This window comes from Anthonomus grandis, unplaced genomic scaffold, assembly GCF_022605725.1.
Source record: "Anthonomus grandis grandis unplaced genomic scaffold, icAntGran1.3 ctg00000651.1, whole genome shotgun sequence".
NCBI lineage: Eukaryota > Metazoa > Arthropoda > Insecta > Coleoptera > Curculionidae > Anthonomus > Anthonomus grandis.
The window spans coordinates 1-27,626 of record NW_026088565.1 but is presented as its reverse complement, the minus strand read 5'-3'; the positions used below and the strand labels follow the sequence as shown (position 1 = coordinate 27,626).

At 28.0% G+C, this 27,626-nt stretch overlaps 1 protein-coding gene and 1 long non-coding RNA gene across 4 annotated transcripts; one reads left to right on the top strand and one right to left on the bottom strand.

The window, feature by feature from the left end:
- Nucleotides 1-2,418: 2,418 nt before the first annotated feature.
- LOC126749746 (uncharacterized) lies at nucleotides 2,419-5,353 on the bottom strand. 2 transcript variants are annotated; one of them, XR_007665315.1, is made up of 3 exons: nucleotides 5,213-5,353; nucleotides 4,009-4,180; nucleotides 2,419-2,459 (listed from the first exon to the last, which is right to left on the bottom strand). It is a non-coding gene; the product is annotated as an uncharacterized LOC126749746 (long non-coding RNA). The 2 variants fall into 2 exon arrangements; XR_007665316.1 differs by lacking the exon at nucleotides 5,213-5,353 and adding an exon at nucleotides 4,353-4,497.
- Nucleotides 5,354-12,060: 6,707 nt separating this feature from the next.
- Nucleotides 12,061-15,543, top strand: LOC126749744 (uncharacterized). Of its 2 annotated transcripts, none has more exons than XM_050459442.1 (4): nucleotides 12,061-12,414; nucleotides 14,038-14,328; nucleotides 14,384-14,518; nucleotides 14,590-15,543. In XM_050459442.1, the coding sequence occupies exons 1-3, from the start codon at nucleotides 12,278-12,280 to the stop codon at nucleotides 14,445-14,447; spliced, it is 492 nt and encodes a 163-aa protein (XP_050315399.1). In that variant the 5' UTR covers nucleotides 12,061-12,277; the 3' UTR covers nucleotides 14,448-14,518; nucleotides 14,590-15,543. The 2 variants fall into 2 exon arrangements, 1 of the variants encoding a protein (XP_050315399.1); XR_007665313.1 differs by lacking the exon at nucleotides 12,061-12,414 and adding an exon at nucleotides 13,204-13,303.
- Nucleotides 15,544-27,626: the final 12,083 nt, after the last annotated feature.

Sequence of the window (27,626 nt, the reverse complement as noted above, 5' to 3'; positions counted from 1 at the left end):
ACAGTCAAGTACTCCTAGTAAAGGGAAATTTGCACATAATTATCAAAATTTAAAAATTTATAGTTTTTGAGAAAAATCGAAATTTCGGTTTTTTACAATTAACATGTACTTTTTTAGATCGAAAATTTTGCATAACTTTTTTGGTATTAAAGATAGAGCTTTCATTTAAAAACAGTCAAGTACTCCTAGTAAAGGGACAATTTGCACATAATTATCAAAATTGAAACAATTATAGTTTTTGAGAAAAATCGAAATTTCGGTTTTTTACAATTAACATGTACTTTTTTAGATCGATAATTTTGCATAACTTTTTTGTTATTAAAGATAGAGCTTTCATTTAAAAACAGTCAAGTACTCCTAGTAAAGGGGCAATTTGCACATAATTATCAAAATTGAAAAAATTATAGTTTTTGAGAAAAATCGAAATTTCGGTTTTTTACAATTATCATGTACTTTTTTAGATCGAAAATTTTGCATAACTTTTTTGTTATTAAAGACAGAGCTTTCATTTAAAAACAGTCAAGTACTCCTAGTAAAGGGGCAATTTGCACATAATTATCAAAATTGAAAAAATTATAGTTTTTGAGAAAAATCGAAATTTCGGTTTTTTACAATTAACATGTACTTTTTTAGATCGATAATTTTGCATAACTTTTTTGTTATTAAAGATAGAGCTTTCATTTAAAATTAGTCAAGTACTCCTAGTAAAGGGGCAATTTGCACATAATTATCAAAATTAAAAAAATTATAGTTTTTGAGAAAAATCGAAGTTTCGGTTTTTTACAATTAACATGTACTTTTTTAGATCGAAAATTTTGCATAACTTTTTTGGTATTAAAGATAGAGCTTTCATTTAAAAACAGTCAAGTACTCCTGGCAAAGGGGCACCTTGCACATAATTATTAAAATTGAAAAAATTATAGTTTTTGAGAAAAATCGAAATTTCGGTTTTTTACAATTAACATGTACTTTTTTAGATCGAAAATTTTGCATAACTTTTTTGTTATTAAAGATAGAGCTTTCATTTAAAAACAGTCAAGTACTCCTAGTAAAGGGGCAATTTGCACATAATTATCAATATTAAAACAATTATAGTTTTTGAGAAAAATCGAAATTTCGGTTTTTTACAATTAACATGTACTTTTTTAGATCGAAAATTTTGCATAACTTTTTTGTTATTAAAGATAGAGCTTTCATTTAAAAACAGTCAAGTACTCCTAGTAAAGGGGCAATTTGCACATAATTATCAATATTGAAACAATTATAGTTTTTGAGAAAAATCGAAATTTCGGTTTTTTAAAAAATTAGAGTTTTTGAGAAAAATCGAAATTTCGGTTTTTTACAATTATCATGTACTTTTTTAGATCGAAAATTTTGCATAACTTTTTTGGTATTAAAGATAGAGCTTTCATTTAAAAACAGTCAAGTACTCCTGGCAAAGGGGCACCTTGCACATAATTATTAAAATTGAAAAAATTATAGTTTTTGAGAAAAATCGAAATTTCGGTTTTTTACAATTAACATGTACTTTTTTAGATCGAAAATTTTGCATAACTTTTTTGGTATTAAAGATACAGCTTTCATTTAAAAACAGTCAAGTACTCCTAGTGAAGGGGCACCTTGCACATAATTATCAAAATTTAAAAAATTATAGTTTTTGAGAAAAATCGAAATTTCGGTTTTTTACAATTTACATGTAGTTTTTTAGATCGAAAATTTTGCATAACTGTTTTGTTATAAAAGATAGAGCTTTCATTTAAAAACAGTCAAGTACTCCTAGTAAAGGGGCAATTTGCACATAATTATCAAAATTTAAAAAATTATAGTTTTTGAGAAAAATCGAAATTTTGGTTTTTTACAATTAACATGTACTTTTTTAGATCGATAATTTTGCATAACTTTTTTGTTATTAAAGATAGAGCTTTCATTTAAAGACTGCCAAGCACTCCTGGCAAAGGGGCACCTTGCACATAATTATTAAAATTAAAAAATCGAAATTTCGGTTTTTTACAATTATCATGTACTTTTTTAGATCGAAAATTTTGCATAACTTTTTTGTTATAAAAGATAGAGCTTTCATTTAAAAACTGCCAAGCACTCCTGGCAAAGGGGCACCTTGCACATAATTTTAAAAATTGAAAAAATTATAGTTTTTGAAAAAAATCGAAATTTCGGTTTTTTACAATTAACATGTAATTTTTTAGATCGAAAATTTTGCATAACTTTTTGGTTATTAAAGATAGAGCTTTCATTTAAAAACAGTCAAGTACCCCTAGTGAAGAAGCACCTTACACATAATTATCAGAATTGAAAAAATTGTAGTTTTTGAAGAAAATCGAAATTTCGGTTTTTTACAATTAACATGTACTTTTTTAGATCGAAAATTTTGCATAACTTTTTTGTTATTAAAGATAGAGCTTTCATTTAAAAACTGCCAAGTACTCCTCGCAAAGAGGCACCTTGCACATAATTATCAAAATTGAAAAAATTATAGTTTTTGAGAAAAATCGAAATTTCGATTTTTTACAATTAACGTGTACTTTTTTAGATCAAAAATTTTGCATAACTTTTTTGTTATTAAAGGTAAAGCTTTCATTTAAAAACTGCCAAGTACTCCTCGCAAAGAGGCACCTTGCACATAATTATCAAAATTGAAAAAATTATAGTTTTTGAGAAAAATCGAAATTTCGATTTTTTACAATTAACATGTACTTTTTTAGATCAAAAATTTTGCATAACTTTTTTGTTATTAAAGATAAAGCTTTCATTTAGAAACTGCCAAGTACTCCTCGCAAAGAGGCACCTTGCACATAATTATCAAAATTGAAAAAATTATAGTTTTTAAGAAAAATCGAAATTTCGATTTTTTACAATTAACGTGTACTTTTTTAGATCAAAAATTTTGCATAACTTTTTTGTTATTAAAGATAGAGCTTTCTTTTAAAAACTGTTAAATACTCCTAGCGAAGGGGCACCTTGTACGTAATAATCAAAAACTAAAAAAATTGTAGTTTTTGAGAAAAATTGAAATTTCGGTTTTTTACAATTACCATGTACTTTTTTAGATCGAAAATTTTGCATAACTTTTTTGTTATTAAAGATAAAGCTTTCATTTAAAAACTGCCAAGCACTCCTGGCAAAGGGGCACCTTGCACATAATTATTAAAATTGAAAAAATTGTAGTTTTTGAAGAAAATCGAAATTTCGGTTTTTTACAATTAACATGTACTTTTTTAGATCGAAAATTTTGCATAACTTTTTTGTTATTAAAGATAGAGCTTTCATTTAAAAACAGTCAAGTACTCCTAGTGAAGAAGCACCTTACACATAATTATCAGAATTAAAAAAATTATAGTTTTTGAGAAAAATCGAAATTTCGGTTTTTTACAATTAACATGTACTTTTTTAGATCGAAAATTTTGCATAACTTTTTTGTTATTAAAGATAGAGCTTTCATTTAAAAACAGTCAAGTACTCCTAGTGAAGGGGCACCTTGCACATAATTATCAAAATTGAAAAAATTATAGTTTTTAAGAAAAATCGAAAAATCGGTTTTTTACAATTAACATGTAATTTTTTAGATCAAAAATTTTGCATAACTTTTTGGTTATTAAAGATAAAGCTTTCATTTAAAAACTGCCAAGCACTCCTAGTGAAGGGGCACCTTGCACATAATTATTATAATTAAAAAAATTATAGTTTTTGAGAAAAATCGAAATTTCGGTTTTTTACAATTAACATGTACTTTTTTAGATCGAAAATTTTGCATAACTTTTTTGTTATTAAAGATAGAGCTTTCATTTAAAAACAGTCAAGTACTCCTAGTGAAGAAGCACCTTACACATAATTATCAGAATTAAAAAAATTATAGTTTTTGAGAAAAATCGAAATTTCGGTTTTTTACAATTAACATGTACTTTTTTAGATCGAAAATTTTGCATAACTTTTTTGTTATTAAAGATAGAGCTTTCATTTAAAAACAGTCAAGTACTCCTAGTGAAGGGGCACCTTGCACATAATTATCAAAATTGAAAAAATTATAGTTTTTGAGAAAAATCGAAATTTCGATTTTTTACAATTAACATGTACTTTTTTAGATCAAAAATTTTGCATAACTTTTTTGTTATTAAAGATAAAGCTTTCATTTAAAAACTGCCAAGTACTCCTCGCAAAGAGGCACCTTGCACATAATTATCAAAATTGAAAAAATTATAGTTTTTGAGAAAAATCGAAATTTCGGTTTTTTACAATTAACATGTACTTTTTTAGATCGAAAATTTTGCATAACTTTTTTGTTATTAAAGATAAAGCTTTCATTTAAAAACAGTCAAGTACTCCTAGTGAAGGGGCACCTTGCACATAATTATCAAAATTGAAAAAATTATAGTTTTTGAGAAAAATCGAAATTTCGGTTTTTTACAATTAACATGTACTTTTTTAGATCGAAAATTTTGCATAACTTTTTTGTTATTAAAGATAGAGCTTTCATTTAAAAACAGTCAAGTACTCCTAGTGAAGAAGCACCTTACACATAATTATCAGAATTAAAAAAATTATAGTTTTTGAGAAAAATCGAAATTTCGGTTTTTTACAATTAACATGTACTTTTTTAGATCGAAAATTTTGCATAACTTTTTGGTTATTAAAGATAGAGCTTTCATTTAAAAACAGTCAAGTACCCCTAGTGAAGAAGCACCTTACACATAATTATCAGAATTGAAAAAATTGTAGTTTTTGAAGAAAATCGAAATTTCGGTTTTTTACAATTAACATGTACTTTTTTAGATCGAAAATTTTGCATAACTTTTTTGTTATTAAAGATAGAGCTTTCATTTAAAAACAGTCAAGTACTCCTAGTGAAGGGGCACCTTGCACATAATTATCAAAATTGAAAAAATTATAGTTTTTGAGAAAAATCGAAATTTCGGTTTTTTACAATTAACATGTACTTTTTTAGATCAAAAATTTTGCATAACTTTTTTGTTATTAAAGATAGAGCTTTCAATTAAAAACGGCCAAGTACTCCTCGCAAAGGGGCACCTTGCACATAATTATCAAAATTGAAAAAATTATAGTTTTTGAGAAAAATCGAAATTTCGATTTTTTACAATTAACATGTACTTTTTAAGATCAAAAATTTTGCATAACTTTTTTGTTATTAAAGATGAAGCTTTCATTTAAAAACTGCCAAGTACTCCTCGCAAAGAGGCACCTTGCACATAATTATCAAAATTGAAAAAATTATAGTTTTTGAGAAAAATCGAAATTTCGATTTTTTACAATTAACATGTACTTTTTTAGATCAAAAATTTTGCATAACTTTTTTGTTATTAAAGATAGAGCTTTCTTTTAAAAACTGTTAAATACTCCTAGCGAAGGGGCACCTTGTACGTAATAATCAAAAACTAAAAAAATTGTAGTTTTTGAGAAAAATTGAAATTTCGATTTTTTACAATTAACATGTACTTTTTTAGATCAAAAATTTTGCATAACTTTTTTGTTATTAAAGATAAAGCTTTCATTTAAAAACTGTCAAGTACTCCTCGCAAAGAGGCACCTTGCACATAATTATCAAAATTAAAAAAATTATAGTTTTTGAGAAAAATCGAAATTTCGATTTTTTACAATTAACATGTACTTTTTTAGATCAAAAATTTTGCATAACTTTTTTGTTATTAAAGATAAAGCTTTCATTTAAAAACTGCCAAGCACTCCTGGCAAAGGGGCACCTTGCACATAATTATTAAAATTGAAAAAATTGTAGTTTTTGAAGAAAATCGAAATTTCGGTTTTTTACAATTAACATGTACTTTTTTAGATCGAAAATTTTGCATATTTTTTTTGTTATTAAAGATAGAGCTTTTATTTAAAAACAGTCAAGTACTCCTAGTGAAGGGGCACCTTGCACATAATTATCAAAATTGAAAAAATTATAGTTTTTAAGAAAAATCGAAAAATCGGTTTTTTACAATTAACATGTAATTTTTTAGATCAAAAATTTTGCATAACTTTTTGGTTATTAAAGATAGAGCTTTCATTTAAAAACAGTCAAGTACTCCTAGTGAAGAAGCACCTTACACATAATTATCAGAATTGAACAAATTGTAGTTTTTGAAGAAAATCGAAATTTCGGTTTTTTACAATTAACATGTACTTTTTTAGATCGAAAATTTTGCATAACTTTTTTGTTATTAAAGATAAAGCTTTCATTTAAAAACTGCCAAGTACTCCTCGCAAAGAGGCACCTTGCACATAATTATCAAAATTGAAAAAATTATAGTTTTTGAGAAAAATCGAAATTTCGGTTTTTTACAATTAACATGTACTTTTTTAGATCGAAAATTTTGCATAACTTTTTTGTTATTAAAGATAGAGCTTTCATTTAAAAACAGTCAAGTACCCCTAGTGAAGAAGCACCTTACACATAATTATCAGAATTGAAAAAATTGTAGTTTTTGAAGAAAATCGAAATTTCGGTTTTTTACAATTAACATGTACTTTTTTAGATCGAAAATTTTGCATAACTTTTTTGTTATTAAAGATAAAGCTTTCATTTAAAAACTGCCAAGTACTCCTCGCAAAGAGGCACCTTGCACATAATTATCAAAATTGAAAAAATTATAGTTTTTGAGAAAAATCGAAATTTCGGTTTTTTACAATTAACATGTACTTTTTTAGATCGAAAATTTTGCATAACTTTTTTGTTATTAAAGATAGAGCTTTCATTTAAAAACAGTCAAGTACTCCTAGTAAAGGGACAATTTGCACATAATTATCAAAATTGAAAAAATTATAGTTTTTGAGAAAAATCGAAATTTCGGTTTTTTACAATTAACATGTACTTTTTTAGATCGAAAATTTTGCATAACTTTTTTGGTATTAAAGATAGAGCTTTCATTTAAAAACAGTCAAGTACTCCTAGTAAAGGGACAATTTGCACATAATTATCAAAATTTAAAAAATTATAGTTTTTGAGAAAAATTGAAATTTCGGTTTTTTACAATTAACATGTACTTTTTTAGATCGATAATTTTGCATAACTTTTTTGTTATTAAAGATAGAGCTTTCATTTAAAAACAGTCAAGTACTCCTAGTAAAGGGGCACCTTGCACATAATTATCAAAATTTAAAAAATTATAGTTTTTAAGAAAAATCGAAATTTTGGTTTTTTACAATTAACATGTACTTTTTTAGATCGAAAATTTTGCATAACTTTTTTGATATTAAAGATAGAGCTTTCATTTAAAAACAGTCAAGTACTCCTAGTGAAGGGGCACCTTGCACATAATTATCAAAATTTAAAAAATGATAGTTTTTGAGAAAAATCGAAATTTCGGTTTTTTACAATTAACATGTACTTTTTTAGATCGAAAATCTTGCATAACTTTTTTGGTATTAAAGATAGAGCTTTCATTTAAAAACAGTCAAGTACTCCTAGTGAAGGGGCACCTTGCACATAATTATCAAAATTTAAAAAATTATAGTTTTTAAGAAAAATCGAAATTTTGGTTTTTTACAATTAACATGTACTTTTTTAGATCGAAAATTTTGCATAACTTTTTTGGTATTAAAGATAGAGCTTTCATTTAAAAACAGTCAAGTACTCCTAGTGAAGGGGCACCTTGCACATAATTATCAAAATTTAAAAAATTATAGTTTTTGAGAAAAATCGAAATTTCGGTTTTTTACAATTAACATGTACTTTTTTAGATCGAAAATTTTGCATAACTTTTTTGGTATTAAAGATAGAGCTTTCATTTAAAAACAGTCAAGTACTCCTAGTGAAGGGGCACCTTGCACATAATTATCAAAATTGAAAAAATTATAGTTTTTGAGAAAAATCGAAATTTCGATTTTTTACAATTAACATGTGGTTTTTTAGATCGAAAATTTTGCATAACTTTTTTGTTGTTAAAGATAAAGCTTTCATTTAAAAACAGTCAAGTACTCCTAGTGAAGGGGCACCTTGCACACAATTATCAAAATTGAAAAAATTATAGTTTTTGAGAAAAATCGAAATTTCTGTTTTTTACAATTAACATGTACTTTTTTAGATCGAAAATTTTGCATAACTTTTTTGTTATTAAAGATAGAGCTTTCATTTAAAAACTGTCAAATACTCCTTGCAAAGGGACACCTTGTACGTAATAACCAAAAACTAAAAAAATTGTAGTTTTTGAAAAAAATCGAAATTTCGGTTTTTTACAATTAACATGTACTTTTTTAGATCGAAAATTTTGCATAACTTTTTTGGTATTAAAGATAGAGCCTTCATTTAAAAACAGTCAAGTACTCCTAGTGAAGGGGCACCTTGCACATAATTATCAAAATTTAAAAAATTATAGTTTTTGAGAAAAATCGAAATTTCGGTTTTTTACAATTAACATGTAGTTTTTTAGATCAAAAATTTTGCATAACTTTTTTGTTATTAAATATAGAGCTTTTATTTAAAAACTGCCAAGCACTCCTGGCAAAGGGGCACCTTGCACATAATTATCAAAATTGAAAAAATTATAGTTTTTGAGAAAAATCGAAATTTCGATTTTTTACAATTAACATGTGCTTTTTTAGATCGAAAATTTTGCATAACTTTTTTGGTATTAAAGATAGAGCCTTCATTTAAAAACAGTCAAGTACTCCTAGTGAAGGGGCACCTTGCACATAATTATCAAAATTTAAAAAATTATAGTTTTTGAGAAAAATCGAAATTTCGGTTTTTTACAATTAACATGTAGTTTTTTAGATCAAAAATTTTGCATAACTTTTTTGTTATTAAATATAGAGCTTTTATTTAAAAACTGCCAAGCACTCCTGGCAAAGGGGCACCTTGCACATAATTATCAAAATTGAAAAAATTATAGTTTTTGAGAAAAATCGAAATTTCGATTTTTTACAATTAACATGTACTTTTTTAGATCGAAAATTTTGCATAACTTTTTTGTTATTAAAGATAGAGCTTTCATTTAAAAACTGTCAAATACTCCTTGCAAAGGGACACCTTGTACGTAATAACCAAAAACTAAAAAAATTGTAGTTTTTGAAAAAAATCGAAATTTCGGTTTTTTACAATTAACATGTACTTTTTTAGATCGAAAATTTTGCATAACTTTTTTGGTATTAAAGATAGAGCCTTCATTTAAAAACAGTCAAGTACTCCTAGTGAAGGGGCACCTTGCACATAATTATTAAAATTTAAAAAATTATAGTTTTTGAGAAAAATCGAAATTTCGATTTTTTATAATTAACATGTACTTTTTTAGATCGAAAATTTTGCATAACTTTTTTGTTGTTAAAGATAAAGCTTTCATTTAAAAACTGCCAAGCACTCCTGGTAAAGGGGCACCTTGCACATAATTATTAAAATTGAAAAAAATATAGTTTTTGAGAAAAATCGAAAAAATTCGATACGGGGGGGTATACCCGAAAAATGAAAAAACCCAAACTTTGAAGGTCGATATCTCGGCTTCTATGGGAGCTATCGAGAAAATTCCAACGGTTTTGTCTTAGTTTCGTCCTTCTGAATCCAACGAGACCATCCGCAAGGTCGTAGCTTCTACGAGAGCCGAGATATGGCATTTTTGTTGTCCATTTTTGGCCTCAAAAACGGACGTCGAAAACGATTTTTTCAGGATTTTCAAAGTGCTCTCATTCCCTTAGTTCTGCTCGGATCCTGTTATAACCCGGTGTTTTCGTAATCTAGGTGATCCAAATAAGACGCTGGTATACTTAGTTTGGTTTCGAAAAAAATCAATTATTGGTGAAAAAATTTGATACGGGGGGGTATACCCGAAAAATGAAAAAACCCAAACTTTGAAGGTCGATATCTCGGCTTCTATGGGAGTTATCGGGAAAATTCCAACGGTTTTGTCTTAGTTTCGTCATTCTGAATCCAACGAGACCATCCGCAAGGTCGTAGCTTTTACGATAGCCGAGATATGGCATTTTTGATGCCCATTTTTGGCCTCAAAAACGGACGTCGAAAACGACTTTTTCAGGATTTTCAAAGTGCTCTCATTCCCTTAGTTCTGCTCGGATCCTGGTATAACCCGGTGTTTTCGTAATTTAGGTGATCCAAATAAGACGCTGGTATACTTAGTTTGATTTCGAAAAAATCAATTTTTGGTGAAAAAATTCGATACGGGGGGGTATACCCGAAAAATGAAAAAACCCAAACTTTGAAGGCTTATATCTCGGCTTCTATATGATCTACCGGGAAAATTCCAACGGTCTTGTCTTAATTTCGTCCTTCTGAATCCAACAAGACCATCCGCAAGGTCATAGCTTCTACGAGAGCCGAGATATGGCATTTTTGTGGCCCATTTTTGGCCTCAAAAACGGACGTCGAAAACGACTTTTTCAGGATTTTCAAAGTGCTCTCATTCCCTTAGTTCTGCTCGGATCCTGTTATAACCCGGTGTTTTCGTAATCTAGGTGATCCAAATAAGACGCTGGTATACTTAGTTTGATTTCGAAAAAAATCAATTTTTGGTGAAAAATTCGATACGGGGAGGTATACCCGAAAAATGAAAAAACCCAAACTTTGAAGGTCGATATCTCGGCTTCTATGGGAGTTATCGGGAAAATTCCAACGGTTTTGTCTTAGTTTCGTCATTCTAAATCCAACGAGATCATCCGCAAGGTCGTAGCTCTTACGATAGCCGAGATATGGCATTTTTGATGCCCATTTTTGGCCTAAAAAACGGACGTCGAAAACGACTTTTTCAGGATTTTCAAAGTGCTCTCATTCCCTTAGTTCTGCTCGGATCCTGTTATAACCCGGTGTTTTCGTAATCTAGGTGATCCAAATAAGACGCTGGTATACTTAGTTTGATTTCGAAAAAATCAATTTTTGGTGAAAAAATTCGATACGGGGGGGTATACCCGAAAAATGAAAAAACCCAAACTTTGAAGGCTTATATCTCGGCTTCTATATGATCTACCGGGAAAATTCCAACGGTCTTGTCTTAATTTCGTCCTTCTGAATCCAACAAGACCATCCGCAAGGTCATAGCTTCTACGAGAGCCGAGATATGGCATTTTTGTGGCCCATTTTTGGCCTCAAAAACGGACGTCGAAAACGACTTTTTCAGGATTTTCAAAGTGCTCTCATTCCCTTAGTTCTGCTCGGATCCTGTTATAACCCGGTGTTTTCGTAATCTAGGTGATCCAAATAAGACGCTGGTATACTTAGTTTGATTTCGAAAAAAATCAATTTTTGGTGAAAAATTCGATACGGGGAGGTATACCCGAAAAATGAAAAAACCCAAACTTTGAAGGTCGATATCTCGGCTTCTATGGGAGCTATCGGGAAAATTCCAACGGTTTTGTATTAGTTTCGTCATTCTGAATCCAACGAGACCATCCGCAAGGTCGTAGCTCTTACGATAGCCGAGATATGGCATTTTTGATGCCCATTTTTGGCCTCAAAAACGGACGTCGAAAACGATATATCAGGATTTTCAAAGTGCTCTCATTCGCTTAGTTCTGCTCGGATCCTGTTATAACCTGGTGTTTTCGTTATTTAGGTGATCAGAATAAGACGCTGGTATGCTTAGTTTGACTTTGAAAAAAATCAATTTTTGGTGAAAAAATTCGATACGGGGGGGTATACCCGAAAAATGAAAAAATCCAAACTTTGAAGGCTCATATCTCAGCTTCTATGGGAGCTATCGGGAAAATTCCAACGGTCTTGTCTTAGTTTCGGCATTTTGAATCCAACGAGACCATCCGCAAGATCGTAGCTTCTACGAGAGCCGAGATATGGCATTTTTGTAGCCCATTTTTGGCCTCAAAATCGAGGTCGAAAAAATACTCGATTTCTTAGTTCTGCTCAGATTCCCTTATAACCCGGTATTTTCGTGATCTACTTGATGAGAATAATCCGCTGTTATAGTTAGTTGGAATTCGAATAAAAAAAAAATTATGAAAAAATTTGAAAGGGGGGTATATAATTTCTTACTGATAAACAGTGTGGGGCGGGTGGGGGATATGGGTTGACTCACTCGTTTACATGTGACCATACCTTTTATTTTTCAGCTCTCTCTGCAACGACCCGGACTAACTTCTCTTTCTAAAAATGACCGAAACAGTGGTGGGGGACGTATGTGCAGACATGTAGCACACTTTGTCATGGATCGTCTCCTTTATGGGCCCAGTATTCGGTCGGACCTGATACCTCAGTGGACGGTAGTGGTCGCTTTCTTTACCTACTTGATCAAGGACAATGTAGAGTGCAAACAGGCGGTTTTAATAGAAAACCTATTGGAGATGATTTTGGATGTCCAGCTGGACCAAAGCTGCTGGGTGCGGAAGATCGGGGTATGCCCCGGAGAATTTGAATAAGGAGCTCGTGGTGCGGTACTGCAATCAGATACTGGGCATTTCAATGAACTGTTTGGATTATCACAATTTGGGGTAAGTTTCTTAACTTTTCTCAAAAATCTTTTATAATTCTGGTATTTCTTGTTTTACGATTAAATATCGTTCATTATGATTTGTTCTGTTTTTGATCGGAAATTCGGTGCAAAAATTTTATTTTTAATATTACATCTAGTTTTCGAGAAAATAAAGATAAACTGTTTAAAGGCTTTTTTCAATTTTCTGGAAAACTGTTAGACTTAAAAATCTTTTTTTTATTGAATCTGATGGGCATTGAGGGTCCAAACGACTTTTGTTAATACAATTTTTTTTCTGCAACCAATATTTTTCCCGAAAAAAAATAAAAACCGAATTTATGAGCAATTTTCCAGGGTTAAGCCTTTGCATTTTTGAGAAAGACTTTTTGCGTATAACTTTTTTTTGGTGCATTTTTCGAAAAGTTTTATATAATTTTTTTAAAGTGTTTTAAATGATCTATCGATTTGCCAAAAAAAAATATTTTTTTTTCAATTTTTCAAAAATTTCAAATACCTCCCATAACTCCTTTATTTTCGTTTTACGGTTAAATGTTATTCTTTGTACTTTGTTCTATTTTTAATTTGGAACAAAAAGTGTCTATAAAAATTTTGAAAATTAAAAAAATTTATCAAACCCGTAGTTCTTTCTTAAATATATAATGTAGCGGAACGACCTCTAAATTTGCTATAGTTCGTTCTATTAGAATATCGGGCGTCTTAAATATTTTATTTATTTGTGGAAATGTATGACATTCTTTAAACCCTACATTTCTGCTCGGAGTATACTTATGATTATTACTTCGTTTATCACACTTCGTTTACATTATTTAATAAAGAAGTATGGCGCTTTTGACTCCGTGGTTCCGTTAAAAGGTTTTAATCCGGGTTAGTGCTTTTATTATTAATAGGTAAGGTTACAACTGTCCTGTTTCTTGGCTAGCAATTTATGTTATCTATTTTGTTATTAACAGGTGTTAAAACTAAGCCCATAACTGAGGTGAATTAACTGAGATTTCCCGACATAAGTGATTTCTTTGACATACGAATCCTCTTTTCTCTCTCTCATCTCTCATCTCTCTTCTTTTCTCTCGCACTTTGGCTACTGCTACTTCTCTTCTCCTTCTTCTTCTTCCTCTTTTTTAAATGCCTGGACAAAATTATTGATTTTTTACAAGCAGTTGAGTCCTAAGTTTCTTCTGCTTCTTCTTTTTCTTCTTCTTCTTCTCCCTCTTCTTCTTCTCCCTCTTCTTCTTTAAAAACCTCTAATACCTGGATTCCGTTTACATACACTTACTTTGAATAAATCTCTACCATAAGAATTACAAATAAAACATCTAATTTTGACAGTAACAATTTATTAATTGATTGATTTTATTGACCGGCAAGCTTTTCTGTGATTATCACAGACTTTGTTTCTGGTGATCAAATCTCAATATGGATTTTAATGAGTTTTTAGTCCACATTATCAATATTGTTCATTTTCTAAGTCAATTCAGTAAAAATTCCAGGATTTATTTCTTAATAAATAAATAGGACCCGAAGAAATAACTCGACAACGAGCTACTCAACTGTAGGTTCCTTGAAAGGTTCTACTCTTAATTTAATCATTTACAAAATGATCGACCTATTCTTCCTTATCTAGGAACGAAAGCGAGCTGATCCTGGAGTCCCTGCAATCCTTCTCGAAACTCCTGAACAGTTTGCCAGGGTTCAAATTCAGTTCCTTTCAAGTTACCGGAGCAGTGAGGATCAAGTTGCTATTCGGTCAAGAGGATCCAGGTCTAAGGAGATCCTCGATCCAGTTATTAGGAGATCTGGCAACATCCCTTGGCCAGGAGACCAATTTTGAGGCATTCAAGGATCGAGTGAGATCCAAGGGAACCTCATCACTTTACTCTTGCATCTATGCAATCCAGACGTGTATGTTGTCAAGGTATGACTTTTTCGGATCATTTTACTCACTTAACTCATGCATGGACCCCATTTAGGCCTCTAAAAGTACAATCCAGAAGGTTGGCCCTTATCTGGATTTTCCGGAGGTATACCGCATGATCCAGGAGTGTTTGGGCGACGACACCGACTTGATGTTCACGGATTTTATTAAGGAGTTAATTAAACGCATAGTAAGTAAATGGCAGCACCTTAAATGTAATATTCATGCAGTTTGTTTGTGATCTATTTTGAATTTAATTAGGGATTTATGGAATCAATGATATCAAGGTTACTTGGGGATCAAATCGAGGACGAGTTGGTTTAATGGTGGTGTCTAAGCGCCAATCCCGCCCTTGTCACCGGTTTTTTCTACGCCAAACTACTAAAGTTTCACTGGAAACTGTCTGCGATAAACTGATTAGACTGATGCAAGACGAGTCAGAAGAAGTTAGGATTAAGGCAAGTCAAGCTATATCGTGTTTGTTTTTATAATTATTTATTTTTAATTTTTACAACGGGGCACCTTGTACGTAATAATAAAAAACTAAAAAAATTGTAGTTTTTGAAAAAAAAAACGAAATTTCGGTTTTTTACCATTAACATGTACTTTATAAGTTCGTAAATTTTGCATAACTTTTTTGGTATTTAAGATAGAGCTTTCATTTAAAAACTGTCAAATACTCCTTGCAAAGGGGCACCTTGTACGTAATAATCAAAAACTAAAAAAATTGTAGTTTTTGAAAAAAATCGAAATTTCGGTTTTTTACAATTAACATGTACTTTTTTAGATCGAAAATTTTGCATAACTTTTTTGTTATTAAAGATAGAGCTTTCGTTTAAAAACAGTCAACTACTCCTAGCGAAGGGGCACCTTGCACATAATTATCAAAATTTAAAAAATTATAGTTTTTGAGAAAAATCGAAATTTCGGTTTTTTACAATTAACATGTACTTTTTTAGATCGAAAATTTTGCATAACTTTTTTGTTATTAAAGATAGAGCTTTCATTTAAAAACTGTCAAGTACTCCTTGCAAAGGGGCACCTTGTACGTAATAATCAAAAACTAAAAAAATTGTAGTTTTTGAAAAAAATCGAAATTTCGGTTTTTTACAATTAACATGTACTTTTTTAGATCGAAAATTTTGCATAACTTTTTTGTTATTAAAGATAGAGCTTTCGTTTAAAAACAGTCAACTACTCCTAGCGAAGCAGCACCTTGCACATAATTATCAAAATTTAAAAAATTATAGTTTTTGGAAAAAATCGAAATTTTGGTTTTTTACAATTAACATGTACTTTTTTAGATCGAAAATTTTGCATAACTTTTTTGTTATTAAAGATAGAGCTTTCATTTAAAAACTGTCAAGTACTCCTTGCAAAGGGGCACCTTGTACGTAATAATCAAAAACTAAAAAAATTGTAGTTTTTGAAAAAAATCGAAATTTCGGTTTTTTACAATTAACATGTACTTTTTTAGATCGAAAATTTTGCATAACTTTTTTGTTATTAAAGATAGAGCTTTCGTTTAAAAACAGTCAACTACTCCTAGCGAAGCAGCACCTTGCACATAATTATCAAAATTTAAAAAATTATAGTTTTTGGAAAAAATCGAAATTTCGGTTTTTTACAATTAACATGTACTTTTTTAGATCGAAAATTTTGCATAACTTTTTTGTTATTAAAGATAGAGCTTTCGTTTAAAAACAGTCAACTACTCCTAGCGAAGCAGCACCTTGCACATAATTATCAAAATTTAAAAAATTATAGTTTTTGGAAAAAATCGAAATTTCGGTTTTTTACAATTAACATGTACTTTTTTAGATCGAAAATTTTGCATAACTTTTTTGTTATTAAAGATAGAGCTTTCGTTTAAAAACAGTCAACTACTCCTAGCGAAGGGGCACCTTGCACATAATTATCAAAATTTAAAAAATTATAGTTTTTGAGAAAAATCGAAATTTCGGTTTTTTACAATTAACATGTACTTTTTTAGATCGAAAATTTTGCATAACTTTTTTGTTATTAAAGATAGAGCTTTCATTTAAAAACTGTCAAGCACTCCTGGCAAAGGGACACCTTGCACATAATTATTAAAATTGAAAAAATTATAGTTTTTGAGAAAAATCGAAATTTCGGTTTTTTACAATTAACATGTACTTTTTTAGATCGAAAATTTTGCATAACTTTTTTGTTATTAAAGATAGAGCTTTCATTTAAAAACTGCCAAGCACTCCTGGCAAAGGGACATCTTGCACATAATTATTAAAATTGAAAAAATTATAGTTTTTGAGAAAAATCGAAATTTCGGTTTTTTACAATTAACATGTACTTTTTTATATCGAAAATTTTGCATAACTTTTTTGTTATTAAAGATAGAGCTTTCATTTAAAAACTGTCAAGCACTCCTGGCAAAGGGACACCTTGCACATAATTATTAAAATTGAAAAAATTATAGTTTTTGAGAAAAATCGAAATTTCGGTTTTTTACAATTAACATGTACTTTTTTAGATCGAAAATTTTGCATAACTTTTTTGTTATTAAAGATAGAGCTTTCATTTAAAAACTGCCAAGCACTCCTGGCAAAGGGGCACCTTGCACATAATTATCAAAATTGAAAAAATTATAGTTTTTGAGAAAAATCGAAATTTCGGTTTTTTACAATTAACATGTACTTTTTTAGATCGAAAATTTTGCATAACTTTTTTGTTATTAAAGATAGAGCTTTCATTTAAAAACTGCCAAGCACTCCTGGCAAAGGGACATCTTGCACATAATTATTAAAATTGAAAAAATTATAGTTTTTGAGAAAAATCTAAATTTCGGTTTTTTACAATTAACATGTACTTTTTTAGATCGAAAATTTTGCATAACTTTTTTGTTATTAAAGATAGAGCTTTCATTTAAAAACTGCCAAGCACTCCTGGCAAAGGGGCACCTTGCACATAATTATCAAAATTGAAAAAATTATAGTTTTTGAGAAAAATCGAAATTTCGGTTTTTTACAATTAACATGTACTTTTTTAGATCGAAAATTTTGCATAACTTTTTTGTTATTAAAGATAGAGCTTTCATTTAAAAACTGTCAAGCACTCCTGGCAAAGGGACACCTTGCACATAATTATTAAAATTGAAAAAATTATAGTTTTTGAGAAAAATCTAAATTTCGGTTTTTTACAATTAACATGTACTTTTTTAGATCGAAAATTTTGCATAACTTTTTTGTTATTAAAGATAGAGCTTTCATTTAAAAACATTTAAGTACTCCTAGTAAAGGGGCACCTTGCACATAATTATCAAAGTTGAAAAAATTATAGTTTTTGAGAAAAATCGAAATTTCGGTTTTTTACAATTAATATGTACTTTTTTGGATCGAAAATTTTGCATAACTTTTTTGGTATTAAAGATAGAGCTTTCATTTAAAAACAGTCAAGTACTCCTAGTGAAGGGACACCTTGCACATAATTATTAAAATTGAAAAAATTATAGTTTTTGAGAAAAATCGAAATTTCGGTTTTTTACAATTAACATGTACTTTTTTAGATCGAAAATTTTGCATAACTTTTTTGGTATTAAAGATAGAGCTTTCATTTAAAAACAGTCAAGTACTCCTAGTGAAGGGGCACCTTGCACATAATTATCAAAATTTAAAAAATTATAGATTTTGAGAAAAATCGAAATTTCGGTTTTTTACAATTAACATGTACTTTTTTAGATCGAAAATTTTGCATAACTTTTTTGGTATTAAAGATAGAGCTTTCATTTAAAAACAGTCAAGTACTCCTAGTGAAGGGGCACCTTGCACATAATTATCAAAATTTAAAAAATTATAGTTTTTGAGAAAAATCGAAATTTCGGTTTTTTACAATTAACATGTACTTTTTTAGATCGAAAATTTTGCATAACTTTTTTGTTATTAAAGATAGAGCTTTCATTTAAAAACTGTCGAGTACTCCTTGCAAAGGGGCACCTTGTACGTAATAAACAAAAACTAAAAAAATTGTAGTTTTTGAAAAAAATCGAAATTTCGGTTTTTTACAATTAACATGTACTTTTTTAGATCGATAATTTTGCATAACTTTTTTGTTATTAAAGATAGAGCTTTCATTTAAAAACTGCCAAGCACTCCTGGCAAAGAGGCACCTTGCACATAATTATTAAAATTGAAAAAATTATAGTTTTTGAGAAAAATCGAAATTTCGGTTTTTTACAATTAACATGTACTTTTTTAGATCGAAAATTTTGCATAACTTTTTTGGTATTAAAGATAGAGCTTTCATTTAAAAAAAGTCAAGTACTCCTTGCAAAGGGGCACCTTGTACGTAATAATCAAAAACTAAAAAAATTGTTGTTTTTGAAAAAAATCGAAATTTCGGTTTTTTACAATTAACATGTACTTTTTTAGATCGAAAATTTTGCATAACTTTTTTGTTATTAAAGATAGAGCTTTCATTTAAAAACAGTCAAGTACTCCTAGTAAAGGGAAATTTGCACATAATTATCAAAATTTAAAAATTTATAGTTTTTGAGGAAAATCGAAATTTCGGTTTTTTACAATTAACATGTACTTTTTTAGATCGATAATTTTGCATAACTTTTTTGTTATTAAAGATAGAGCTTTCATTTAAAAACAGTCAAGTACTCCTAGTAAAGGGGCAATTTGCACATAATTATCAAAATTGAAAAAATTATAGTTTTTGAGAAAAATCGAAATTTCGGTTTTTTACAATTATCATGTACTTTTTTAGATCGAAAATTTTGCATAACTTTTTTGTTAATAAAGATAGAGCTTTCATTTAAAAACAGTCAAGTACTCCTAGTAAAGGGGCAATTTGCACATAATTATCAAAATTGAAAAAATTATAGTTTTTGAGAAAAATCGAAATTTTGGTTTTTTACAATTATCATGTACTTTTTTAGATCGAAAATTTTGCATAACTTTTTTTGGTATTAAAGATAGAGCTTTCATTTAAAAACAGTCAAGTACTCCTAGTGAAGGGGCACCTTGCACATAATTATCAAAATTTAAAAAATTATAGTTTTGAGAAAAATCGAAATTTCGGTTTTTTACAATTAACATGTACTTTTTTAGATCGAAAATTTTGCATAACTTTTTTGTTATTAAAGATAGAGCTTTCATTTAAAAACTGTCGAGTACTCCTTGCAAAGGGGCACCTTGTACGTAATAAACAAAAACTAAAAAAATTGTAGTTTTTGAAAAAAATCGAAATTTCGGTTTTTTACAATTAACATGTACTTTTTTAGATCGATAATTTTGCATAACTTTTTTGTTATTAAAGATAGAGCTTTCATTTAAAAACTGCCAAGCACTCCTGGCAAAGAGGCACCTTGCACATAATTATTAAAATTGAAAAAATTATAGTTTTTGAGAAAAATCGAAATTTCGGTTTTTTACAATTAACATGTACTTTTTTAGATCGAAAATTTTGCATAACTTTTTTGGTATTAAAGATAGAGCTTTCATTTAAAAAAAGTCAAGTACTCCTTGCAAAGGGGCACCTTGTACGTAATAATCAAAAACTAAAAAAATTGTTGTTTTTGAAAAAAATCGAAATTTCGGTTTTTTACAATTAACATGTACTTTTTTAGATCGAAAATTTTGCATAACTTTTTTGTTATTAAAGATAGAGCTTTCATTTAAAAACAGTCAAGTACTCCTAGTAAAGGGAAATTTGCACATAATTATCAAAATTTAAAAATTTATAGTTTTTGAGGAAAATCGAAATTTCGGTTTTTTACAATTAACATGTACTTTTTTAGATCGATAATTTTGCATAACTTTTTTGTTATTAAAGATAGAGCTTTCATTTAAAAACAGTCAAGTACTCCTAGTAAAGGGGCAATTTGCACATAATTATCAAAATTGAAAAAATTATAGTTTTTGAGAAAAATCGAAATTTTGGTTTTTTACAATTATCATGTACTTTTTTAGATCGAAAATTTTGCATAACTTTTTTGTTAATAAAGATAGAGCTTTCATTTAAAAACAGTCAAGTACTCCTAGTAAAGGGAAATTTGCACATAATTATCAAAATTTAAAAATTTATAGTTTTTGAGAAAAATCGAAATTTCGGTTTTTTACAATTAACATGTACTTTTTTAGATCGAAAATTTTGCATAACTTTTTTGGTATTAAAGATAGAGCTTTCATTTAAAAACAGTCAAGTACTCCTAGTAAAGGGACAATTTGCACATAATTATCAAAATTGAAACAATTATATTTTTTGAGAAAAATCGAAATTTCGGTTTTTTACAATTAACATGTACTTTTTTAGATCGATAATTTTGCATAACTTTTTTGTTATTAAAGATAGAGCTTTCATTTAAAAACAGTCAAGTACTCCTAGTAAAGGGGCAATTTGCACATAATTATCAAAATTGAAAAAATTATAGTTTTTGAGAAAAATCGAAATTTCGGTTTTTTACAATTATCATGTACTTTTTTAGATCGAAAATTTTGCATAACTTTTTTGTTATTAAAGACAGAGCTTTCATTTAAAAACAGTCAAGTACTCCTAGTAAAGGGGCAATTTGCACATAATTATCAAAATTGAAAAAAATTATAGTTTTTGAGAAAAATCGAAATTTCGGTTTTTTACAATTAACATGTACTTTTTTAGATCGATAATTTTGCATAACTTTTTTGTTATTAAAGATAGAGCTTTCATTTAAAATTAGTCAAGTACTCCTAGTAAAGGGGCAATTTGCACATAATTATCAAAATTAAAAAAATTATAGTTTTTGAGAAAAATCGAAGTTTCGGTTTTTTACAATTAACATGTACTTTTTTAGATCGAAAATTTTGCATAACTTTTTTGGTATTAAAGATAGAGCTTTCATTTAAAAACAGTCAAGTACTCCTGGCAAAGGGGCACCTTGCACATAATTATTAAAATTGAAAAAATTATAGTTTTTGAGAAAAATCGAAATTTCGGTTTTTTTACAATTAACATGTACTTTTTTAGATCGAAAATTTTGCATAACTTTTTTGTTATTAAAGATAGAGCTTTCATTTAAAAACAGTCAAGTACTCCTAGTAAAGGGGCAATTTGCACATAATTATCAATATTGAAACAATTATAGTTTTTGAGAAAAATCGAAATTTCGGTTTTTTACAATTATCATGTACTTTTTTAGATCGAAAATTTTGCATAACTTTTTTGTTATTAAAGACAGAGCTTTCATTTAAAAATAGTCAAGTACTCCTAGTAAAGGGGCAATTTGCACATAATTATCAAAATTGAAAAAATTATAGTTTTTGAGAAAAATCGAAATTTCGGTTTTTTACAATTAACATGTACTTTTTTAGATCGATAATTTTGCATAACTTTTTTGTTATTAAAGATAGAGCTTTCATTTAAAATTAGTCAAGTACTCCTAGTAAAGGGGCAATTTGCACATAATTATCAAAATTAAAAAAATTATAGTTTTTGAGAAAAATCGAAGTTTCGGTTTTTTACAATTAACATGTACTTTTTTAGATCGAAAATTTTGCATAACTTTTTTGGTATTAAAGATAGAGCTTTCATTTAAAAACAGTCAAGTACTCCTGGCAAAGGGGCACCTTGCACATAATTATTAAAATTGAAAAAATTATAGTTTTTGAGAAAAATCGAAATTTCGGTTTTTTACAATTAACATGTACTTTTTTAGATCGAAAATTTTGCATAACTTTTTTGTTATTAAAGATAGAGCTTTCATTTAAAAACAGTCAAGTACTCCTAGTAAAGGGGCAATTTGCACATAATTATCAATATTAAAACAATTATAGTTTTTGAGAAAAATCGAAATTTCGGTTTTTTACAATTAACATGTACTTTTTTAGATCGAAAATTTTGCATAACTTTTTTGTTATTAAAGATAGAGCTTTCATTTAAAAACAGTCAAGTACTCCTAGTAAAGGGGCAATTTGCACATAATTATCAAAATTGAAAAAATTATAGTTTTTGAGAAAAATCGAAATTTCGGTTTTTTACAATTATCATGTACTTTTTTAGATCGAAAATTTTGCATAACTTTTTTGTTAATAAAGATAGAGCTTTCATTTAAAAACAGTCAAGTACTCCTAGTAAAGGGGCAATTTGCACATAATTATCAAAATTGAAAAAATTATAGTTTTTGAGAAAAATCGAAATTTTGGTTTTTTTACAATTATCATGTACTTTTTTAGATCGAAAATTTTGCATAACTTTTTTGGTATTAAAGATAGAGCTTTCATTTAAAAACAGTCAAGTACTCCTAGTAAAGGGAAATTTGCACATAATTATCAAAATTTAAAAATTTATAGTTTTTGAGAAAAATCGAAATTTCGGTTTTTTACAATTAACATGTACTTTTTTAGATCGAAAATTTTGCATAACTTTTTTGGTATTAAAGATAGAGCTTTCATTTAAAAACAGTCAAGTACTCCTAGTAAAGGGACAATTTGCACATAATTATCAAAATTGAAACAATTATAGTTTTTGAGAAAAATCGAAATTTCGGTTTTTTACAATTAACATGTACTTTTTTAGATCGATAATTTTGCATAACTTTTTTGTTATTAAAGATAGAGCTTTCATTTAAAAACAGTCAAGTACTCCTAGTAAAGGGGCAATTTGCACATAATTATCAAAATTGAAAAAATTATAGTTTTTGAGAAAAATCGAAATTTCGGTTTTTTACAATTATCATGTACTTTTTTAGATCGAAAATTTTGCATAACTTTTTTGTTATTAAAGACAGAGCTTTCATTTAAAAACAGTCAAGTACTCCTAGTAAAGGGGCAATTTGCACATAATTATCAAAATTGAAAAAATTATAGTTTTTGAGAAAAATCGAAATTTCGGTTTTTTACAATTAACATGTACTTTTTTAGATCGATAATTTTGCATAACTTTTTTGTTATTAAAGATAGAGCTTTCATTTAAAATTAGTCAAGTACTCCTAGTAAAGGGGCAATTTGCACATAATTATCAAAATTAAAAAAATTATAGTTTTTGAGAAAAATCGAAGTTTCGGTTTTTTACAATTAACATGTACTTTTTTAGATCGAAAATTTTGCATAACTTTTTTGGTATTAAAGATAGAGCTTTCATTTAAAAACAGTCAAGTACTCCTGGCAAAGGGGCACCTTGCACATAATTATTAAAATTGAAAAAATTATAGTTTTTGAGAAAAATCGAAATTTCGGTTTTTTTACAATTAACATGTACTTTTTTAGATCGAAAATTTTGCATAACTTTTTTGTTATTAAAGATAGAGCTTTCATTTAAAAACAGTCAAGTACTCCTAGTAAAGGGGCAATTTGCACATAATTATCAATATTGAAACAATTATAGTTTTTGAGAGAAAATCGAAATTTCGGTTTTTTTACAATTATCATGTACTTTTTTAGATCGAAAATTTTGCATAACTTTTTTGTTATTAAAGACAGAGCTTTCATTTAAAACAGTCAAGTACTCCTAGTAAAGGGGCAATTTGCACATAATTATCAAAATTGAAAAAATTATAGTTTTTGAGAAAAATCGAAATTTCGGTTTTTTACAATTAACATGTACTTTTTTAGATCGATAATTTTGCATAACTTTTTTGTTATTAAAGATAGAGCTTTCATTTAAAATTAGTCAAGTACTCCTAGTAAAGGGGCAATTTGCACATAATTATCAAAATTAAAAAAATTATAGTTTTTGAGAAAAATCGAAGTTTCGGTTTTTTACAATTAACATGTACTTTTTTAGATCGAAAATTTTGCATAACTTTTTTGGTATAAAAGATAGAGCTTTCATTTAAAAACAGTCAAGTACTCCTGGCAAAGGGGCACCTTGCACATAATTATTAAAATTGAAAAAATTATAGTTTTTGAGAAAAATCGAAATTTCGGTTTTTTTACAATTAACATGTACTTTTTTAGATCGAAAATTTTGCATAACTTTTTTGTTATTAAAGATAGAGCTTTCATTTAAAAACAGTCAAGTACTCCTAGTAAAGGGGCAATTTGCACATAATTATCAATATTAAAACAATTATAGTTTTTGAGAAAAATCGAAATTTCGGTTTTTTACAATTAACATGTACTTTTTTAGATCGAAAATTTTGCATAACTTTTTTGTTATTAAAGATAGAGCTTTCATTTAAAAACAGTCAAGTACTCCTAGTAAAGGGGCAATTTGCACATAATTATCAATATTGAAACAATTATAGTTTTTGAGAAAAATCGAAATTTCGGTTTTTTTAAAAATTAGAGTTTTTGAGAAAAATCGAAATTTCGGTTTTTTACGATTATCATGTACTTTTTTAGATCGAAAATTTTGCATAACTTTTTTGGTATTAAAGATAGAGCTTTCATTTAAAAACAGTCAAGTACTCCTGGCAAAGGGGCACCTTGCACATAATTATTAAAATTGAAAAAATTATAGTTTTTGAGGAAAAATCGAAATTTCGGTTTTTTACAATTAACATGTACTTTTTTAGATCGAAAATTTTGCATAACTTTTTTGGTATTAAAGATACAGCTTTCATTTAAAAACAGTCAAGTACTCCTAGTGAAGGGGGCACCTTGCACATAATTATCAAAATTTAAAAAATTATAGTTTTTGAGAAAAATCGAAATTTCGGTTTTTTACAATTTACATGTAGTTTTTTAGATCGAAAAATTTTGCATAACTGTTTTGTTATAAAAGATAGAGCTTTCATTTAAAACAGTCAAGTACTCCTAGTAAAGGGGCAATTTGCACATAATTATCAAAATTTAAAAAATTATAGTTTTTGAGAAAAATCGAAATTTTGGTTTTTTACAATTAACATGTACTTTTTTAGATCGATAATTTTGCATAACTTTTTTGTTATTAAAGATAGAGCTTTCATTTAAAGACTGCCAAGCACTCCTGGCAAAGGGGCACCTTGCACATAATTATTAAAATTAAAAAATCGAAATTTCGGTTTTTTACAATTATCATGTACTTTTTTAGATCGAAAATTTTGCATAACTTTTTGTTATATAAGATAGAGCTTTCATTTAAAAACTGCCAAGCACTCCTGGCAAAGGGGCACCTTGCACATAATTTTAAAAATTGAAAAAATTATAGTTTTTGAAAAAAATCGAAATTTCGGTTTTTTACAATTAACATGTAATTTTTTAGATCGAAAATTTTGCATAACTTTTTGGTTATTAAAGATAGAGCTTTCATTTAAAAACAGTCAAGTACCCCTAGTGAAGAAGCACCTTACACATAATTATCAGAATTGAAAAAATTGTAGTTTTTGAAGAAAATCGAAATTTCGGTTTTTTACAATTAACATGTACTTTTTTAGATCGAAAATTTTGCATAACCTTTTTTGTTATTAAAGATAGAGCTTTCATTTAAAAACTGCCAAGTACTCCTCGCAAAGAGGCACCTTGCACATAATTATCAAAATTGAAAAAATTATAGTTTTTGAGAAAAATCGAAATTTCGATTTTTTACAATTAACGTGTACTTTTTTAGATCAAAAATTTTGCATAACTTTTTTGTTATTAAAGGTAAAGCTTTCATTTAAAAACTGCCAAGTACTCCTCGCAAAGAGGCACCTTGCACATAATTATCAAAATTGAAAAAATTATAGTTTTTGAGAAAAATCGAAATTTCGATTTTTTTACAATTAACATGTACTTTTTTAGATCAAAAATTTTGCATAACTTTTTTGTTATTAAAGATAAAGCTTTCATTTAAAAACTGCCAAGTATCTCCTCGCAAAGAGGCACCTTGCACATAATTATCAAAATTGAAAAAAATATAGTTTTTAAGAAAAATCGAAATTTCGATTTTTTACAATTAACGTGTACTTTTTTAGATCAAAAATTTTGCATAACTTTTTTGTTATTAAAGATAGAGCTTTCTTTTAAAAACTGTTAAATACTCCTAGCGAAGGGGCACCTTGTACGTAATAATCAAAAACTAAAAAAATTGTAGTTTTTGAGAAAAATTGAAATTTCGGTTTTTTTACAATTACCATGTACTTTTTTAGATCGAAAATTTTGCATAACTTTTTTGTTATTAAAGATAAAGCTTTCATTTAAAACTGCCAAGCACTCCTGGCAAAGGGGGCACCTTGCACATAATTATTAAAATTGAAAAAATTGTAGTTTTTGAAGAAAATCGAAATTTCGGTTTTTTACAATTAACATGTACTTTTTTAGATCGAAAATTTTGCATAACTTTTTTGTTATTAAAGATAAAGCTTTCATTTAAAAACAGTCAAGTACTCCTAGTGAAGGGGCACCTTGCACATAATTATCAAAATTGAAAAAAATTATAGTTTTTGAGAAAAATCGAAATTTCGGTTTACTCTCACGAGATGTGTAATGTACTTTTTTAGATCGAAAATTTTGCATAACTTTTTTGTTATTAAAGATAGAGCTTTCATTTAAAAACAGTCAAGTACTCCTAGTGAAGAAGCACCTTACACATAATTATCAGAATTAAAAAAATTATAGTTTTTGAGAAAAATCGAAATTTCGGTTTTTTTACAATTAACATGTACTTTTTTAGATCGAAAATTTTGCATAACTTTTTGGTTATTAAAGATAGAGCTTTCATTTAAAAACAGTCAAGTACCCCTAGTGAAGAAGCACCTTACACATAATTATCAGAATTGAAAAAATTGTAGTTTTGAAGGAAAATCGAAATTTCGGTTTTTTACAATTAACATGTACTTTTTTAGATCGAAAATTTTGCATAACTTTTTTGTTATTAAAGATAGAGCTTTCATTTAAAACAGTCAAGTACTCCTAGTGAAGGGGCACCTTGCACATAATTATCAAAATTGAAAAAATTATAGTTTTTGAGAAAAATCGAAATTTCGGTTTTTTACAATTAACATGTACTTTTTTAGATCAAAAATTTTGCATAACTTTTTTGTTATTAAAGATAGAGCTTTCAATTAAAAACGGCCAAGTACTCCTCGCAAAGGGGCACCTTGCACATAATTATCAAAATTGAAAAAATTATAGTTTTTGAGAAAAATCGAAATTTCGATTTTTTTACAATTAACATGTACTTTTTAAGATCAAAAATTTTGCATAACTTTTTTGTTATTAAAGATGAAGCTTTCATTTAAAAACTGCCAAGTACTCCTCGCAAAGAGGCACCTTGCACATAATTATCAAAATTGAAAAAATTATAGTTTTTGAGAAAAATCGAAATTTCGATTTTTTACAATTAACATGTACTTTTTTAGATCAAAAATTTTGCATAACTTTTTTGTTATTAAAGATAGAGCTTTCTTTTAAAAACTGTTAAATACACTCTCACGAGATGTG